General features: G+C 44.1%; 2 protein-coding genes across 11 annotated transcripts in view; one reads left to right on the plus strand and one right to left on the minus strand.

Moving 5' to 3' along the window:
* The window catches only part of mul1b (mitochondrial E3 ubiquitin protein ligase 1b), a 40,326-nt gene extending 23,448 nt beyond the window's left edge, over positions 1–16,878 (plus strand). The window contains exons 1-5 of one of the 10 annotated variants that reach the window (XM_035645622.2): positions 310–419; positions 14,377–14,507; positions 14,592–14,679; positions 14,809–14,929; positions 15,919–16,878. In XM_035645622.2, coding sequence (XP_035501515.2) covers positions 323–419; positions 14,377–14,507; positions 14,592–14,679; positions 14,809–14,929; positions 15,919–16,648 — 1,167 coding nt within the window. In that variant the 5' untranslated portion in view covers positions 310–322 and the 3' untranslated portion in view covers positions 16,649–16,878. Of the gene's footprint in view, positions 1–309; positions 420–13,245; positions 13,362–13,584; positions 13,932–14,372; positions 14,508–14,591; positions 14,680–14,808; positions 14,930–15,918 lie in introns of those variants that run through there. The other 9 variants (XM_047331168.1, XM_035645623.2, XM_047331165.1 and 6 more) reach the window with 9 other exon arrangements.
* fam43b (family with sequence similarity 43 member B) lies at positions 1,964–4,361 on the minus strand. Its single transcript, XM_035645631.2, has one exon. The coding sequence runs from the start codon at positions 4,149–4,151 to the stop codon at positions 3,132–3,134; it is 1,020 nt and encodes a 339-aa protein (XP_035501524.2). The 5' UTR covers positions 4,152–4,361; the 3' UTR covers positions 1,964–3,131.
* Positions 16,879–20,208: the final 3,330 nt, after the last annotated feature.

A 20,208-nucleotide genomic window follows, 5' to 3' on the forward strand; every position in this document is an offset into this window, starting at 1 on the left:
AAATGTATTACATTTTTTTTTTGAAAACAAAAATTCAAGGTCTTATTGTTGTTCTTCTCTCTGAGTCTCATTGATCCACAGTGTCCTTCCTCCATCTTCCATCTCTGCCGTCCTCACAGAGATGCTGCTCAACACTTTTGTGTGTGTGTGTGTGTGTGTGTGTGTGTGTGTGTGTGTGTGTGTGTGTGTGTGTGCGTGTGTGTGTAATTCTCGCTGGAACAAAAACAGACACAGCATTTTGTGCGGTCGCGATGGAGACGAGCGGGGCCTGCTGAGCTGTCGCTCATCTTCCCGTGTCTTTCTTCACAGACGCTGCAGGAGGATGAGAGAGTGTCTGAAGGCGGAGTGTTTGCAGGCGGAAGCAGCACTTTTGGGGGTCTCCAAACTGCCCCCCCCCCGCTGTAAACGTTCACAGGCCAGTGCGTCACCCTTGTTGTGGTTTGATTCTGTGTTCTTGAATAGCATCACCTGGGGCTCGCAACGTGACCAAACACAACAATCTTTCAATCTGGTGCCTGCGCCCTTGTTATCCTGGAAGACGAGTGCGATGAAGCCCGGCGTGCTCCTTGCCGCTGCCATCTGCTCCCTCTCCTGTGCTTGCCAGACGGGAGAGATACTGTATGTGGACACAAAGGCACCGTGACTCCTCTGCTAACCGCTCCGGCTTTTAACACAACATTGGCAGTACGTCAGACGCAACGCATCTCTCTCTCTCTCTCTCTCTCTCTCTCTCTCTCTCTCTCTCGAATGAATGTCAGTGAGCACACAGTGTGACTTCATCACGCCGTGCACTGTGTGTGTTTACTCATCTACGCAGAACGGGAGTCCGTCAAATGGGCCGAAGATTAAAACGCCGAAGAGAGACATGCAAGCGGCAGAAACAAAAATTGGTTTCTCTTAGTATTCAGATTCCGCAATGAGCGGAGCTTTGGCAAGGGCACACAAAGCCCTTTGTTATCTATCTTTCCATATGAGCTCCTGCTCTTTCCCCCCCCCCCTTTTTTTTTGAGAGGCGCTTTGTGCCAGGCAAAGAAAAAATTATTGATCTGGAAGCTTCCAGCTGAAAGTGTCCCCTCAGAACAATCCATCTCTGTAATTCAAACCACCTCAAACTTATTGTGTGCAACATCAACAGAGCAGCACCCGTTCTCTTTTTCAAAGGCACAGTTATTAATGAGGAGTATCAGAAATCAAACAGCGTTTGATGTCGTTGTGTAACACTATCGAAGCGAGTTCACGAAAACAGTTTGGACATCAGTAATTCCACAATATTTATCGCACTGTAATACTATTTTGTGGTGGCATAATGTGCGATATAAAAAAATGAATCCACCGTTGTTCAGATTAAGAGCGACGCCGGTGATTGTTACCTGCCCTCAGTGCAAAGCGCCACGACTCAGACGTGCCGATGCACGGGCCTTTTTAATGTTTCATTGTTGTGTTGTTCCAGCGTTGAGACTCTGTCGTCACCGAAACGGCTGATGTTGGCAGTAAAATGGTAGATGGGCGAGTCCCCCTCCTGGTCCCCGTGTTGGATCACTCGGTCCTGTCAGAGCCTGACAGCCGCCCTGCCGAGGCAGGTGCTTTCTGTTCATTTCCCAAACAATTCAATTCGCTGATTAATTGCCCCCCTCCTCCTCCTCCTCCTCCTCCTCCTCCTCCTCCTCCTTTCAGCATGAAGGACCGGGAAGCCAGTACAAGGCCTGCAGAGGTGAATCAACCACATTAACATCTAATGGGACCGGCTGTCAGTCTAACGTTGACGACGCGAACGCCACTTTCACACGACGACTGCTGATTATGCTACTGTAAATGTGTTGGTTTTTTGGTCTCTGAAGTGCAGGTCACGCATATTTCTTTCACTTCACAAACAAATGCAAATGCGCACTTGGCGGAGAGCCGAGCCGTTGGACTCATTTGAATAATCTCTTTGATAATATGTAGAAATACCCTCCCCCGGAGATTCAAGCAGGGAACCCAAGTGAGGGTAATTTTTATTCATCATATTTGGAAAATAGAAAGCTCCCTCTCATGATGATCACAATGCAACTTCAGACAGTAGCACAGATATTATCAACAGGAACATTGGTTTGCAGTTTTATCCAAAACAGATTGTGTGTTAACTTGTAAGGGGTTTTTGCAAGGGCTCACATGGACAAAAAGAAATCACTGCATTAGCAAAACTTGGCCAAAGAGCACAGCAATGACAAAGTGAAATATGTTGTTGTTGTTGTTGTTGTTGTTGTTGTTGTTGTTGTTGTTGAAGTTGTCGTTACCAGTTGAAACTAGAATAGATGTACGTTTTAAACAATGCAATACGTCAATAGTTGTGTGGTTTGTCCCTGGTCACACGTTTATCACAGTGTTCATTTTAAAGAGATATCACATGACTAAACAAAAAAACAAAAACGAGGAAAGCTCGGGCATGAAAAGGTTAATGCTGACATGTCATGCATAAATAATAAGGGCAGTAACAAATGGCAGCAATAAACAAGTCCACTCAATGGCTTCCGTCCTAAATTATAGCCTTATTCATTAGTCGGCTGTGAACATTAGCAAAACCGTAACAAAGTTCATGTCAGTCTGTGAACCAAACGTCAGTGAGGATTGTCATATTAGAAAAACATTACACAAATATACAAAGAGCCTCCCTGAAAAAATATTACAAGTCGATCCGAAAAAACGTCCCTGCTGGCCAACGCGGCATTGATTCTACTCAAATAAGAGACAGAGGACTGGTAAACACATCCCGCACGGCGCTGTGGTCGACATGTGACCCGCATGTCGGTGATCTCAGCGTCGGCCCTCTCGGGGGTTTTTCTATAACCACCGGCGTCCTCGTCGGTCATTGTGCTTTTTCGCTCGTCTGTGCATCAGCAGCCCTCTTTGTAAACAGCTTCCCCCCGAACTGACACAGTTCCAGCGTCTGAGCCGTCGGGCCGGAATAGAAGAAGAAGAAATGACTCCGACGCAGAGATCGTCTGCCGTTTCTCGGCCTCCTGGAAGTGGGAGAAGTTTCTGGTGAACACTTCACATTACACGGACAGAGCAGGGGAGGGAGGGGGAGGGGGGGGGGGGGGGGGGGGGGGGGGGGGGGTGTGTTTGCAGAAATTCTTCAAATGACGATTCAGTCACACCAGAGAGGTCATAAACGTAAACGTGTTGTTGGTGATGTCACTGACAAAGTTGATTTGGCACTGCTCCAGCCTGGCGATATCCCCGATGTCCAACTCCGACAATAACTGAGTCGGGTCCGTGTTTGTTGTTAAAACCCTCTGTGTCTCCTGCTGCTCCTCTACAATTTCTCGTGATTGCTCCACCTCCTGCTTCTTGTCTTTGCTGTCCTCATCATCCTCCTCCTCCTCCTCCTCCTCCTCCTCCTCCTCCTCTGTGATGGAGCAGAGGCGGGCGGCACGCCCGGGGTGGTCGGCAGTTGTTCTGTAGTGGCACTGCCCGTTCAGCAGCCTCCTCAGCGGCATCAGGGGCACCGCCTCCTCACCCAGCAGCTGCCGCTGGCAGTGCCGGAAATCACTCTGACGCTTCAGCCGCTTGAACTCGCTGAAGGCGGAGGTGGTGTTCTGGCAGAGGCTGTGGGCGATGGCTCGGGCCTTCTCCGACTTGCTCACCAGGACGGCGTGACACCGAAGCACCACTGCCATGTTCTTGACCTGGTGCCGGTAGACCCAGGCCAGGATCTTGGGCCGGCACGGGTCGGCAGCGCAGTGAGTGATCCTGTTCAGAGAGTAAAGATGAAGAGGTTTCTTCCTCCCAGATTTGTCGGCGCTCATCCTGACGCCTTGCGGCCCCACCGTTAGCCTCATCTTGACACTCTGCTCGCCGTAGTTGCTCCGAGCCCAGATCTTGGCCACCGCTTCCTGGGTGCAGCCATCCCCCTTGGCCGTGATGGTGACCACGCTCCCCAGGTAGCGCACGTTGTAAACAGGCTCCTCTTTGTTCAGTTCCACCTTTTGCCGCTTGGTGTGGAAGATGTTGCCCACCCAGTTGAAGGGGCAGTCGGGCAGCAAGTCAGGACAGGAGCGCAGCAGGGAAGAGAGGATGGACTGGTAGGTCAGCCCGGTCCCCAGGCTCTTGGGTTTATTCTTGGCTTCATCCTCGACCAGAACAAACTTATTCCTTCGCCAGGGCAGCATGGCGCGGCAGGAGTTGGAGCGCGAGAGCCCCTCTGCGTTCGCTCTCGCCGGCTCGGACAGGAAGAGTGGGAGAGCCGGTGCGTGCGAGAGAGGGAGGGAAAGAGACCGAGAGAAGCTGCTTCGCGAAGCACTGAGGAGAGACTGAGAGCTGAGAGCCTCAGCCAGTCGGTTCCCCTCGCTCGCTCCTCCTTCCTCTCCTCCTCCTCCTCCTCCTCCACTGTTGTCTGCATCAGGCAGCGCTGATCAGTGCAGGAGCCTTCGTCCGGCGCTCAGGCACCCTCAACCCCCTCCCCGCTTCGTTGTTTTGCTTCCAAATGGCTCCGTACCAAGGCATTATTTATCCGTCCAGCTTTGCACTGAGGTATCACTGTATTTATGTTTCTTGCAAAGTGAGGAAGAGAGAGAGTACATCGCCTCGTCATTCTCCCCCGAAGGGGACATGTGGGGCTTGTTAATCCTGGCGTAAAAGTCAGTCAAGTCCAAACTATGTAATCAGTTATTTTTGTTTAGTGTCATGTTTAATGAGCTGGTCAGCAGAAGTGCAACCTTGTACCATTCCAAAATTGTTCGAGAGGTTGTTTAATGAATAGACTAACACTAAATCTCATTACGCTATGTCCTTTCTATCACAGATTTGTTTGCATTTGCATTTCGGTTCATGCAAAAAAGTGTGAACTTTCAATGTATAATACAAAGGCTATAACTAAGGAAAATACACTTCAAGTATTATAGTTCAAGCTTATTATAGTTTAGACTTACAAACTTCCACTATGGTATGAGTAATGTGATATAAGTGATATTACTAAATAATTCAACGAAGACAGAGCAAGTGCCTGGAACTAAAAATAGTTCATGAATCTGTCTCTCTCTCGCATCTGACGAGTCAAATTATGAAACTTAAGATATGAATTTTAAATTAGTCCCGGTATATACGGAACTGCAGACGTCAATTATGTTCTAGACAGTCCAGTTTATTACCTCGACCCTCAAAATGAAGCAGGGAAGAAAAATATCCTGTGTCCTACAAGCTATATTTATACTAAATAATTTGTCTTGCCAATTGCAATTTGGATTGCGTTCACCAGGAAGGTTTTTTCTCATTAAAAAAAGTGCTGCAACTTAGAATTTAACGCAATTCGTAGAGAGGAGGTCGATAATGGTGGAAACTGAGGTTTGTTCTGAGTGTGTTCAGTTTGAGGAAACAAACGCACTTTGGCTACGGTTTGGAAAACACATGTACATGTTGGTTGAAATGGGTTGATAAGACACAAGTCTCAAGACTCGGGTCACATTTTGTTCGAGGCGTCCGTGTTTCTAGGGATGACGACGCCGGTCAGTCCGCCACTTGTCAACAACTATTGTATAGATTGCAATGAAATTTTGCGTTGACATTCATGGTCCTCAGAAAATTAATCCTTATTATGTTGGTGACCCCCTAGACTAATCATCATCATCATCATCATCACGTCAAATAATTAATTTTTCTACATTACCTTTTTTTCCCATTACCATATAAAAACAATATTTCCATGATATAAAGACATTGCCATCGGCCTCGCCCACTTTGAGTGCTAATTAGCTAAATGTAGCACGCTAACAGGCTAAACCAATTTGATTAACATGGTAAACGCACCTGCTGAACATTACTAAACTATTGTTTTTCTGGGCTGCACTTAGCTCATATGCTAATATAAATGTGCTTGCATGCTCAGTATACACTCATTTTATTACGTCGTTATTCCGAACATGTTAGCGTGCCGGTATTAACAGCTAACATTAGCATGCTCACAAGTTCAGAATGACCATGTAACACGCTGATGTCAGTGTAAATATTCTGATCTTTATAGGAGCATTCAGCTAAGTGCAGCCTCACAAAGCGCTCAGCCGGAGACTCTTCGTCTTGTTGAATGTTTAACAGAGAACCACCATAGTTCCCTGGATTTAAATGTGCTCATAAAAACAACTGAACCACACTTTAATTTCTGTGAGGGGATATTTCATATCGCAAGAATGAATACCGCAGACAATTAAAAACATTGAGAGCGTTATCAACATTTTGCAAGCGGAGGCCGATATTAAAAAGTTGATTATGTCGACAAAAGGTGCAATCTGTCCTCTTAAACAAGTTTGCCTTTGCAAATTAGTCGCACGCTGCTTAAACATGACTTCTCACGGGTGAACATCTGTCTCATATATAAACATCTGTGTGACTGGCCAACACTTAAAGGGATGGTTCAGTGATTTTGAAGTGGGGTTGTATGAGTAACTTATGCATAGTTAATTAAAAATGTGGCGAAAAAGAGGTTTTTCGGTGGTCCCCTCTGCAACAGTGGGACTGAGACTAACGCTACTTCCACTTCTCCTCCAAACTCCGTTAAATGACATCTCCGATCGCCGTCTCCATGAGCTAACATATTAACTATGCATAAGTAACTCACACAACCCCACTTCAAAATCACTAAACTGTCCCTTTAATAACAAGAGACAGAAAGATATTTTTTTTAAAAAATGGCTACTCTCGCTGCCGAGGATTCTGCTGAAATGATTCAAAAATAACTATCATCTGCTCCGGCCACTGAGCCGTGCCAGGCAACGAGGGCTGAATTGTTGCGTGGAGATGGTGGATGAACTTCTCTGCTGTCGTCACTGTGGCAACACAGGAAAATAGATTTTTCTCACCCCCCTGGTGTGTGCTGTTAAATTTTAGGAAAATCCTTAACAGAAAAAAAAACAATTGAATTGCCCTGAAGACAGTACCTCATATGTAGATTTGATTTATTACAATTACATAAAGGAAGAGACAATGTGAGTGCAGAATTAAATGGTGAAAAAAAAAAAAGCGATGTGACCGTTATCTGATGCGGAGACTTCTTGAGTCAGCGGCTGCAGAGGCTCCGTATACAAACAGCTGTGGTCCCGTAAATCACCTCTGGTGTGAGATAACTCATCTCTCATTACAAACGATTAACGCAGACCCTGATATGCTAAATTCAAGGGGGGGAAAAAAATCCATCTTGGTTTGGCCTTTATAGAAATGGATGAGTGTTGAATGATCTGCCATCTGAGATAACGTGCTGTGACAGGGTTGTTGGATGAAATAGGGAAACGTCGCGAGTCTCATGTGTTCAGGTGTCCAGTCTGATCATTTTACAGTCTGGCAGTTTACTCTGCAGCTTCTTCTCTCTTTTTTTTTTGCTCTTAAGTGGTCCCAGAGTGTGCAACAATTCATTTCGGAATAACTGCTGTAATTGAGGTTAAAAGCAATGTAGTATAATAATCTGTGCACGCGTTTAAATTACAGTGTACACCGCAGTAATCAGCGAGGACAGAGGAGCAGTGGCTCAGTGTGAATTAGCTCTCGCAGACAAGAGAGTGTGGTGCATTTCAATAAAGCTGTCTGCATTCAAGGTGAATGTTAGAGAGGTTTCAAAAAAAGTCGAATGAATTCACTCTATATATCCAACGTACAGTATTAACTTTAATCTTGTGGGAGATAAGCAGTTCCTCTGGCATGGAATAAAAAAAAATTCAGTACACTGTTGTGAAATATTTCTAGTTTGTGTTCAATAGTCTTTTGCACTGTGACTCATGTCAATTTCAAAAACTCACCATTGAAACAGCTGTGAAAAGTATGAAACTATAGTTTCATAAAACTACAGTTTCCATCGTCTACTATACTATAGTCTGTAGTTTACAGCCATGTGTGAGGGTTTGCTTCGGCACAGCGAGTGGTTTGGGCTTAAAAGCTGACGTCATTGCTGATGTCATGCTCAAGATGCTATAATGCCATTGTCCGGAGGTAGTGTCCGACAACAGCTCCGGGTTCAGTCTCTGGGGACCAAGAACATCAGGACAAAATTGCAATCGCACCTTACACCGGCGGAGATTTCTCAGTGTGGAGCCACTGACCGACGCCAGGCGTCCCTCGGGTCCCATCGTCACCATTCACCATTACCATCATTGTTTGAGAGTGTTCACTGTCTGATGGGAACAGTTACAAATCTCCATCTCAGCACTTTGGCCTGATTTCCTGTGACTCTAACTTGATTTCTCCCTCTACTTCCCCCCGAAAGTACACGCCAGCATCCGAGCGTCGCGGACTTGTCAAAAGTCTAATGACTTTTGACAAGTGACGTCCCTCTCTCGCAATTCTGCATCCTTATCCTTTTGGTTTCCATAACGCAGCTCTTGAATTTCGACGGCCTTTTATCCAGCATATGCTACATATTTCTGTCCGGTGAGGATGCCTAATTGAAATAGCCCCTCTGTTCATCATGCTACACTTGCCCAGTGCAGTGTAATCAATGAGAGGGGCCTGGCAGAGAGGGGGGCCCAGCTCTTACGTGGCTGATTTATGGCTGTACGCGAGGGCGGCAGCGGCGGCGGCGGCGAGGCGGTCGGGCACATAGTTAAGAATGAGAGCGGGGGAATGATGACAGAAAGGGCTGCTGCACTCTTCATATATCAGGCTGCAGTAGATAACACCCAGCCCATACCCAATCAAACAAAAAGAGGCAAGGCTCACGAAAATGATAAGGGAACTTTTTTGTCAAAGAAAGTAATTTCTTTGTTGACAAGTATCAGCCTCAAGGGATGGAAATCAATACCATCTCGTTCCCGTGCTGTAGATTATCATAAGCTTGGCTGAATGCACAACGAAGCATTTCATTGGCTCTCATCGGCTCCTGAACTGGAAATGCTGCACGACGTGCAGGGATTTATTAGTTTGCGTGTAAGGTCAAAAAAAAAAGAAAGAAAAAGCCAATTAGCCCTAATGAAATTAGCAGTGAGAGTCAATTAGTGTATGTTAATGTGAATTAGCCATAGCTTCAGTCTTTTATCGTCCAGGTTTCGAAGCACTTAAAGGGAGAAGAAGTTAAACATTTTGTATGTTTACTTGCTTTCTTGCCAAGACTAAGATGGAAGGATCCACACGACTGTGGATGTCTGCCCATTGAATACGGAGCTACAGCCAACAGTTGGTTATCTTAGCTCAGAATTAGGGGAGGAACAGCCGGCTTGGCTCTGACCAAAGGTATTAAATAAAAAATCCATCCATCAACACCTATAAGACTCACAAAGTAACCCTTTATTCAATCCGTATGTAAAAAAAGGAAGTGTAAAGGTAAATTAGTGATCTACAGGAAAGTCACATCCACCCATCCACACACATTCGTACAGCGCTGCTATTTACCACTTTTTAAAAAATATACTTTTACAGAAATAGATCATTTTCCAGCAGAGCCATCAGAGGCAATTTAGGGATAAGTGTCTTGCCCAAGGACACATCGGCATGCGGGCTGGCGGAAGCTGGGATCGTACGACGAACGACTCTACCTCCTGGGCCACAGCCGTAATCAGATTTTAATAATTAGAAAGCATAATTAAAAAAGCTCTATAATAGGCGTCTTCGCTGTTTAAAAGCACGTTTTGAATTTTTGCTCAAATCCGCTGCTGACATCTACACTTTCATAGAAATAGATAATTTTCCGTCCTCACTTATTCACACTGTGTAAATTGCAGATTGCTGATTAGAATCATTAGTGTTTCATGCAAGTGATTATGTGCTTTGTGTTGCTCACGATGGACCAAATGTGAGAGGCTCCACAATAAAGTCTGCACCTAACAAGCTCCAGAGCTCCTGTTAAATGTACCGCAGGGGCACAAAAATGCCAACTGATCTCAATATCTCAAGAAACTTTTGCACATAATGTACGTTTCAGTGGGAGCATGAGATTGTTTGCCTGAATAGAGCTGAAAACTGAGTTAGAGAACAACAAGAAAAAATTTCCAATTATTCCAAATGGGTTTTTACGTGAGGGCCTCAACTTTTGAAGTTGTTTGATTTTCACGTCTATTAGAAGCAGATGAGCCTCAGTTTTTCTTTTATATATGATATTCGTATGCTGACAATGGAATCTGTCAAGTCAGAATGCTATAATCGGGAAAGAGGCTGCAGAAACATTAAGACATGTGACATTTTAAATGTTAATCAAGGTAGCAAAGTTAGCTGTATTGTAATAATAATAATTCCATTAAAATGTTTGCACTCAGTTATTTGGGCATCCTGTCATGTTTTTTTCTCAAATTCAGCATCTGTGAAGTAAACCCAACACAATATCACAAGAGCTGTACGCGTCTGCTCTCTGTTTGGGTGTGTAATTGGACAGACTCGGGGAGGGGAGTTTGTCTAAATGTCGACAGGCAGACGAGGTGCCAAGACTATCCAAACAGAGTAAATTCCAGCTGTCGTCCTTTCAGCACTGCACCACCACCATCCGGAGGACACACGCGATGTTCTCCTCACCTCCCGCGCTCTCATCAAGCTGTTTCCTCCATCTGCCGTCTCCTCCTCCGCCTCTCTGTAATTCACCTGAGCCTGTGCCGGGCTGGCATTCGAGAAGAAGTTATTATGTGACGGGCACAAAGGGGAAAAAAGCAAGTAAGGTGGGAGGATGACGTGGGCGGTGGGTCTGCAAGGTGTACTCGGACCATAAAACAAAGTGACTAATACTGAATTGAAGCCCCAAGGACATCTGTGTTCTTTCGCCGGGCTCGGAAACGAGGCAGCACCTTCTCCCGGCAGAAGAGAGCTGTGAATTTTCGCAGGCTTATCATTCACACGTCAGGTTGAGTTTGTCAGACTGATATAGCCGGTGGAGGAGTTTTTGTCTGGCAGCTCATTAAACTCCTGAAGTTCTTAAAGGGCAGATCAAGAGGCCATATCGGAGCAAAACCTTACAATCCTGGTTGTACCTTTTTGTCAAAATCTGATATTTTAATGCAAATCTACTTCAAAAACCTTAAGTTTACATTCCGTTATGCACGTGCCTGAATGCAGAGCAAGAGTTACGCAATTGAATATTCCAATTGAAGACTTTTTATGGAACTGAATTACTTTTTCCCAGTTGCACTGTTCAAAGAATGATGTAAAAACCAGCACGGACAATAAGGCCTGTACAAGTATTTGACTATAGGAGTTTAATAGCATTTATATCACATTTTATGACATGAGCTCGAGATGTGCTAAATGTCTGCATGCAGGCTAAAAACAACATATAGTTTGAAAATCTACTAAGAGGGTGGTGCCGGACTGAAACATTGGTAATAAAATGGCCGATCACTCAGAGCATTTTGCCTCTATTCTTCCCTGGCATGAACAAAATAGTGTTTATATAATGTTTTTCAAGTTCAGCCAACAGTATCATTCTAGATTTCTGGGGCACCTGCAAAATATCAGTGGACTAGAGACACTCTCTTCATTTTAAAAGGCTTGTATCATTGACCGGAACCGGCTGCATGGTTATTTGCTCCACAGTTCACCTTCCAGTTATCCACTCACAGCACTGTGCACTGCGTGTGATTCGATGGACTGCAGAGGGGCCGTTTTGACAGCTGGACAAAACCTAGAGCAAAGGAACAGAGATTATTTGGGATATTTTGGGCGACACGCAGTACAGCCATCACTATATCCAACATCCTAGATGTCCCTTGTTTGTCTGTTAAAATCAATACATTCATCAAAAACACTCAAGAAGCAAATATTTTCCTGCACCTAACTCAAATACACCACACACATATGATGCAATGAGGATGTTCAAATAAGCAATATATATATATATATATATAAACAATGTGTGTGTGTGTGTGTATTTATATATCTAACCCTAACCCTTAGTTTTAACCCTTTTTGTTCTTATCTACATTTAAAGTTACTATGTACATGTGTATTACACTGGTGGAAATTTAAGTGGACTCAAAGACATGGTCGACGTCGGAGGTTCCCAATAATGCGAAGCATCATTTGTATTCAGCCAGAGAGTCGTCCTGACCTCTCTCTCTGGCCTGTGGATGCTGAAGTGTGAATTGTTTTTGTTTTTGTTGACTATAGCACTGACTTTATATCCACTGCTGAACAGTAGAACAGTTATTAGGAGTTTCACCTGAGTTTTTCCTGCCACAACACTGGAAACATATATTATACCACTAAAGTAATGTACAGCATCCCAGTTCCAATACGGGTACCATGCATATTGTACATACCAACTGTCACAGAATGTTGTTTTTAATATAGTATACACATATTAAAAAAGTGGTTTCCTTTCAAACCTGTAAAACCATTAAATAATTCAACATTAAGAAGCTATGTCCAAACCGTGTGGCAAAACTTTGTGGGGGTTTTTTTCCCCTTCTTTCCTACCCCATTCACATCTTCATGAACCCACAGATTTATCTTGCAGTACTTTGGAGGTTAGAGTGTCAATTAATGAAAACCAGACTACGCTACCCGGCAGTATATTGTTGAGGAAGTTATAGGTTGTCAACTGAAACGGCAAAATTCTACTTGTGCCTTAATAAATCAGTATTTTAGCCTCATATATAATATATCAGTCACAAGGGGTAGTTTTATGCATCTTGAATACTTTTACTTTTGAAACTTTAATAATACTTCTGTTCTTTTATTTAAGCTGGATTTTAGTAGTAATGGATTACTTTGCCTCAGGGAAGCCATGCTCGCCATTCGACACTCGGGACCAATGGTGATGGCCATTTTCTGGTCGGGCTTCTTATACTGTTATAAATCTGCTTTCTCAGGACGCGGGGTCTCTGAATTGGTTCAAATTCATTCATTTTAACTTTCTTTTTACATTCATTCATTTTTTTTAATTTTGTTTTGGTCTGATCTTACGATTTGAATTTTTTTTATTTTTTTTTTACTCTTGTTCTCTTCTGTAACATTTTCCCTCGACCTGCCTTAATTTCTGTGTGATCTTCACACTGCCTTTGATTGTTTTGCTTCAGGTCTTTATTTTTTACCTCCTAAATCAGCTTGTGATGTTGTGCTTGGAAAGGTGCAATATAAATAAAGTTTATTATATTATTATTATAAATATTATCATCATCATTTTTATCATTACTTTACTCAAAAGTAGAGGATCTCAACACAGGCCAAATCACTCTTAAACGTAAAGAGAATGCAGCACATCGTGATAAATATAAAAGTATTAACAGCTTTTGTAGTTTTTCATAACTTGAAAACCTCTTACTCTGGAGTATCATTACTGATTCTACAGCGACATCCTCCGGCGGGGAGGGGAATTACACCTCCGTGGTTTTGACACTTGTTTACGTTTGTGCTGAGGTGAACCGCGGCTGTAGACGGGGACACAACACACACACACACACACACACACACACACACACACACAGGTTTGTCAAACCTTTTCTGAACAAACCTTGTGTCTGTACACGATCGTGTGCGTTATAACACAGTGGCAGCGGCAGTGTCTTTTAAAACGGCTGCTTCGACAACATGCTATCGCGGTTAGCCGCGGCGGAGCTAGCAAACTATGCTAATGGAGCTAAGTAGCCTGTTAGCTCAGTCGCCTAACTGACCGGAAGTGAAAAGTTAAGACATGAAACTTGCTACTCGTGTTTTTAGAGGCTACGAGGCGAATATCGAGTTATCTCGCGCGTCGTGTCACTTGTAATCAAACGTTGCCAACGTGCAAAGTTGGTCAAAGCAGCCACACCTAGCAAAATAATACCCACGTTAGCTCTGTGTCATGTGTTCAGTGTTTATCAGTTAACTGGTGTTCTCTCTCTAAAGTTTAATAACTCGTCCGTTTACAGCCTCGTGCATGGAAACGTGTTTTGCACCAGTGGATGAACTAATCGGACAATGTATCAAAGCTGAACTAATAATACAACAATATGAAAAACACTGCTACAAGCAAAAGTCCTACTTCCGGGTTTACACCCGAGCAGAGGTGGATCAATGTCAGTGAACTGTTTTATTCAAGTCAGTTTTATTCATGTGACCTAATGTCACAATTTGGCAACATTTATGCATATATTATTTGTTTTCTTACTTTTTGCACCTGTTAATTTTACCTGGTTGTGTTGGACCCCTTCATTTGGATGATATTATTTTGAAAGGCATACAGATTCATCTAAATACAGATAGAATATAAATTGTGTTTATGGAATGATTAGATGTGAACACTATGAATCAAGCCACACGTCCTCATCTGTACTATGAAGCGAGTGTAACATGCCCAGGGTTTGTCTTTGTTAACTGGCTTGACCTCACATTGACCTCATATCCCATCTGCTTGGTCAGTAGCTGGACTGGTGACTGGCTTTGATCTCTTACCTCGAAGTTAACCTGACTTAATCTCCAATCTGCAAAATAAATGTAGTAAATCTACCTCTGCCCTGACAGCCCTGCTGATGGACTCATCCAGTGGGAAACCCTCAACTGCCCAGGTGGTGGTTTTAGCCACCAGCTCGGCCCTGACCGCCCTCTTCTACACCATCTACAAGAGCAGAGCCACGACTGTTGCCAGACTAAAGGTGTGCTCTTTGTCGCAAGTGTGTTGAATTCGTTGCCCTGTTGTGTTCACTTTCTTAATCTTCAAAGTTTGTTTTTTCGATCAGGAAGCCAAGAAAGTTTCCATCGACCAGGATCTGAAAAGCATCCTGTCCGAAACCCCTGGAAGATGTGTCCCGTATGCCGTCATAGAAGGTGAGCCAAATAAAGTGACTGTTTTGTGGCTTTTACTTATTAAATTTGTTCACGATGACTAAAATTCAACACGTATGATCATAACAGTGTGTTGTACACATCTGTCTGTCTGTATTTGTCACACTGCAGGTGTCGTGAGAAACGTGAAGGAAACTCTGAGCAGTCAGTTTGTTGAGAACTGCAAAGGCGTCATCGAGAGACTGACGCTGAAGGAGGAAAAGATGGTGTGGAACCGCACCACTCACCTCTGGTAAGTCGGTGAGAGGTTTCGATTAATGTCGTTTAGAAAATTAAACGCACAAGGCAGCCAAACATAAACAGACGATACTTAAAATAGTCTGTCTAAATAAATAGGTATATTATAAGTAAACTAAGTTTGAAAATTGTGCATTTAATTTATTAGATGTGATATTTATTCCTCAAAAAGTATGCACATTTTTAAAAAAAGGATAGCTGAAATACTGATGCTTGAACAGAGTCTATCTGAAATAGAAATAAAAAAGGGAACTTTCGACAGCATTTTGCAACTGTCATCAACATTTATAAATAACAACTATCAAAAGTTAGTAGAGAAATATTTGGCTGCTAAAAAGAAAACATATTGGCCTTCCTGCTAAAAGTTTCCCTCATGTCTGAACGCTTAAGAAATTGTTAATTCTCGTTTTGATGGAGAAGGTTCTTCTCTGTGAGGACGGTTGAATTGAGGCACTTAAATACAGCGCTGGGAAGAAATCGACACAGACTGTTTGTTAAAGAAAAAATGAAATTGTCGTTAACTAGGAGCGTATGTTACTTCACGTTACTCTGCATGAGGTAACAGAACAAGCAGAAGTCGTTTTCTTTTAGACTTCCACTTCTTCTGGGGCTCAGATTGTACCTTGCTTTGTTCATCTCTTCAAACCAGAGCATCTGTCAGATGAATAGATTTAAATAGATTTTAATTGGCTGCTCAGCAACATATCTGCACATTTCACCTTCTGAGCATTGAGCTCCTGGCGTCCTCACTCCTGCACAGACTCACACCCCTCCCAGCTCCCGAGAGGAAATAACTTATTTCACATGCTGGGGAAGAAAAAAAAATCACTCTTTTTCCTTTTAAAACTATGCGCTCCTCCAATAATCCTTTTTATTTCTCTGCTGTCAAGAAACTAATCGACAGATTAATTGATAGTGAAAATAATAATTTGTGGCAACATCAAAACATGACGTTAGTAACTGGGGATATTTGTCAACACGCAGGAACAGCACGGAGAAAATCATCCACCAGCGCACCAACACGGTGCCATTCGCCCTCGGGTCTCATGATGAGGGCATCGCCGCCGCCGTCCGGGTTGTGCGTCCTCTGGATGCCGCCGAGTTGGACCTGGAGACCACCTACGAGAACTTCCACCCCACGGTCCAGTCCCTGACCAACGTCATCGGCCACTTCATCAGCGGGGAGCGACCCAAAGGCATCCACGAGACCGAGGAGATGCTGCGGCTGGGCGACAGCGTCACGGGCGTGGGAGAGCTGGTGCTGGACAACAACCTGATCAAGCTCCAGCCGCCCAAGCAGGGCTTCCGTTACTTCCTCACCCGGCTGGACTACGACTCCCTGCTGAGGAAGCAGAGGAACAGCGTCCGACTGTGGAGGGTCCTGGCCCTCGTGTCGGGCGCCACCGCCTGCTCGGTGCTCCTCTTCGTCCTGTGGAGGAAGTACGTGCATCACAGGCGGAGCCAGAAGGAGAGGAGCATGCTGGAGGAGTTCAAGGAGCAACAGAAGAAGCGCATGCGCGAACTGAACATCGAGGAGAGCAGCGTGTCGCCCACCAGCTGCACCGTCTGCCTGAGCCAGGAGCGCTCCTGCGTCTTTCTGGAGTGTGGCCACGTGTGCGCCTGCACCCAGTGCTACGCCGCCCTGCCGCCGCCAAAGAAATGCCCCATCTGCAGGGCGACTATCGACAGAGTGGTGCCCCTCTACAACAGCTAATGTTGTCAGGTATGAGCAGACACGGACACGATTAACACTGAAAACATGTCGCCCAGAGGGACGTCGCCTCAGACGGGAGAAGATTAAAAGCTGCACTTTTTTTGTTGTTTGTTTGTTTGGTTTTTGTTCTGCTGGCAAATGTTAAAAATCAAACTGTAATTCATCTTGACAGCGACGACGGAATACCTCCCTTCATCTTGATAAAGACAATTAAATTTCTTTCATCCTGAGATACAAGGAGAGGTTGTTTTTTTCCCTACTCGCCCAAATATTGATCAAACAAATCTTTGCTCTGGACCCCGATCAAGATTAATCATAGAAGCTAAGAGCTTTTTCCAAAAGGTTTAAAAAAAAGAAAAGAATCATTTATATGCGTTTCCATCACTCAGAGCTTCTGAACACAATTTAAAGTAACATGGCATATTAATTATGTTAGCCATGCCGTGATATAAAAATGCATCAATTACAAAGCAAATTGCTTTTACAGTTGGAATCGTTTTGTTGGTAAACTTTTGAATGTGTCTTTGAGGGACATTAGTCCTCCTGTAACAGATAAGTTGAAAGGAAGAGGAGTCGGATGACGATGACGGAAACTGTCAAGAGTTCCGTTAACTGTGTGTTTGTGTCTTTAGTTTATTTGCTCATCAACACCACTTCATTTCCACACCTGAAGGAAAGCATCATGGGGTTTATTACATTTATTTCTCAGAGACTGTGAACAGAACCAGAACCCGCAAAAAATACCGAATACAAATAAGAGAGGCATCACGCCAGATCTCCATCAGCAGTGGCAAGAGTGGATTTAAGAAGGAAAAACGTATTGCAAGTTCTGGAGCTTCTAACAGCTACACAGATGAGTGGGTGGAAGAAGTACTTTGGTTCACAAGATAAATCTGAGCGGTCATCTGAGGATTAATTGGAGATAGCAAGAAAGTTCTGATACATACTAACTTTTTAATAGGATTCTTTTATTTTTGTGAGAAATATTGGAGCATTTGACGCCCCCACGGCCGCGAACAGTATCGCAACTGAAACCATCTCAGACATTTGGTGGAACTGCTGAAAAAAAAACATTTTGAAAGCTAGTAGACACTTCTGTTTTTGTAAGGTAACAAAACAACTAGAAAAACACCAACTGAAGACGGCTCACGAGATGGATCTTGGGCGTAATTTGTCCTTAAGTTGAAAAATTGACTGCGGAACCGATTGATCTTTTAATGGCTCGTGACGGGACTGTGGTGTTGGACGAGACGAGGCAAACGAGGGAACGCTGCAGCTGCTCACGCTTTAGAGTTTAGAGAGTGAGGTCAGGCGAGGAGAGGTGCACACGCCTCCGTCGGGCTGTTTCCACGTCAACCCGCTCTTGGTTTGCAGCTGACGTCTCATTAAGGACGAACGTCGGAAACCGAGAAGATGGAATTACTTTGATAAAGTCACAGTCGCCGTGTACAAATACTGGAGCTTTCTGCCAGGAGGGGGGGGTGTGCGCCTTGAAACAACACCGGGGAACTGCACACATTAAAAATGCAATGCCGAATGATTTCTACATGTCAAGAATCACACGGCAATTCATCAGCACCCGATCCTTTATACGAGATACTTATTTATTTTAATTTCTGTGGCAGAAAATGACTTTTTTATTTCGTTTTTAACAAGCTATAGAACTTTTATTCCCCCCCCCCCCCCCCCTTCTTTTTCCAGAAAGTAGAAAATAGAACCTTCAAGCACAGGTTTGTTTTTTCTTCTCGTCCGACTATTGACAATTGAAATTCCTCAGCTCCACTCAGGCCAGCAGGGAGCCACGTCTGCCCCCAGAGGAGGTCGACTCGAGGCAGACTGAGCACAGATCCTCCTTTGTGCTTTCAAATGATTCTTCATCATTCCAGGAAAAAAAAAATGAAAAAAAATAGGGGAACAAAAATCCATCCTGTCATCGCCACAGTATGCCGCGTAACCTCAGTTGTATTATTAAAGCATTACGCTGGGACCTTGGCATTATCGCGGCATTAGTATTCAGTGGCCGGCCCACGGATATCTACTTTCCGGCTGTGAGCTAAATGTCAGACACACAGTGTAATCGGGCAGGAGCAGAATTTTTATGCACTAAAAGCCACTTTAGCGCCGCCAGCACCGCAGAAGAGCTGAGCTGGAGCTGCTGCAGCAGTTCTCACTCTGCTCCTTCTCCTGCTCGGAGTTCTGTTCTGTGGGTCCCTGCGTTGTCGTCGGTTCGGTTCAGACTGAACGACTGTTGGTTTGATTGCTGTGAAAGTCGAGGTCGGTGGCGTCTCGACAAATTTCAGATGGACGTCAGGTACGCGTGGATAGAAGTTTGGTGCAGACGTCCATGTTTCCCTCAGGATGAATCACAATAACTTTGTTGACTCCTTTTCTTGACCATTTATTGAACCAGGGATATTCGTGAGATCCATTGTCCCTTTGACAGAGCTCTACGGTCGCGGCCGCGCCGCAGGGCCACAACACGGCGAGACATCGCAACGTGCAGTAACTTCGTATTTGCGTTTCCTCTGACGGTGGCAGATATGAAAATGTGGCGGTGAAGCGTAAGACGACAGGGGCCTACGTTGACCTTATAAAGATTTAGTAATGATTTGTGTTTTTTAAAGGGCAACGACAACGAACCCTGACATGACTGAAGTTAAACGCAGCATTAATACGAGTTAAAAATCATAGAAAATACATGGAATGTTGCCCCCGATTGGCCGCCATCTTTAGAATATTCTGGGAGAAAACATGACAATACGCATGTGCAAGCGGCCGAACCGATGGACGAACGAATTTGTCATTTATTTGTTTATTTGTTCATTTATCCTCAACAGTACATTTGCCAATATTTTTTATTACTGTTATTATTGTCTCTGTAATATCGTGAGGTCTCGAGCAATAGGGACCAGGTCAAAGAGGCGACGTGTCACAGTTGCATAAGAACACCACATCAGGCTGCAGGCAGCTATCGACCGGTGTCATCGCCGCTCGACTGACCTGATCTGTTTGTCTCTGACGCGCTGTGAAGCAGCGGGGGGGTGCGACCGTCTCCAGAAGCTCAGAGCCATGTGATCCGATTACCTGTTTTGTTCGACCGACGGGCCACAACATAAAATATGAAACACATGTCGTTTTGGTGGTCGTGGCCCACGAGATAGAGCGGATCGTCCACTAACCGGCAGAACCTTCCACTCTCCCTGCCGATGTGTCCTTGAGCAAGACCCCGAACAAATTGTTTTTATCTATCTATCCATCTATCTATCTTTCTGTCCATCTATCTATCTATAGATCTATCCATCTATCCATCTATCCATCTATCTATCTTTCTATCCATCTATCTATCTATAGATCTATAGATCTATAGATCTATCTATCTTTCATCTATCTATCATCTATCTATCTCTCTATCTGTCTATCTATAGATCTATCTATCTTTCCATCTATCTATCTGTCTTTCTATTTATCTATCTATTTTTCTATCTATCTATATATGTATCTTTCTATCTATTTATAGATCTAACTATCTTTCTATCTATCATCTATGTATATTTCTTTCT

The sequence above is a fragment of the Scophthalmus maximus genome, chromosome 3 (assembly GCF_022379125.1).
Source record: "Scophthalmus maximus strain ysfricsl-2021 chromosome 3, ASM2237912v1, whole genome shotgun sequence".
Lineage (NCBI taxonomy): Eukaryota > Metazoa > Chordata > Actinopteri > Pleuronectiformes > Scophthalmidae > Scophthalmus > Scophthalmus maximus.

Excerpts from the sequence above, each read along its gene's own strand:
- fam43b (XM_035645631.2), bottom strand. The coding sequence starts at position 4,151 with ATGCTGCCCTGGCGAAGGAATAAGTTTGTTCTGGTCGAGGATGAAGCC.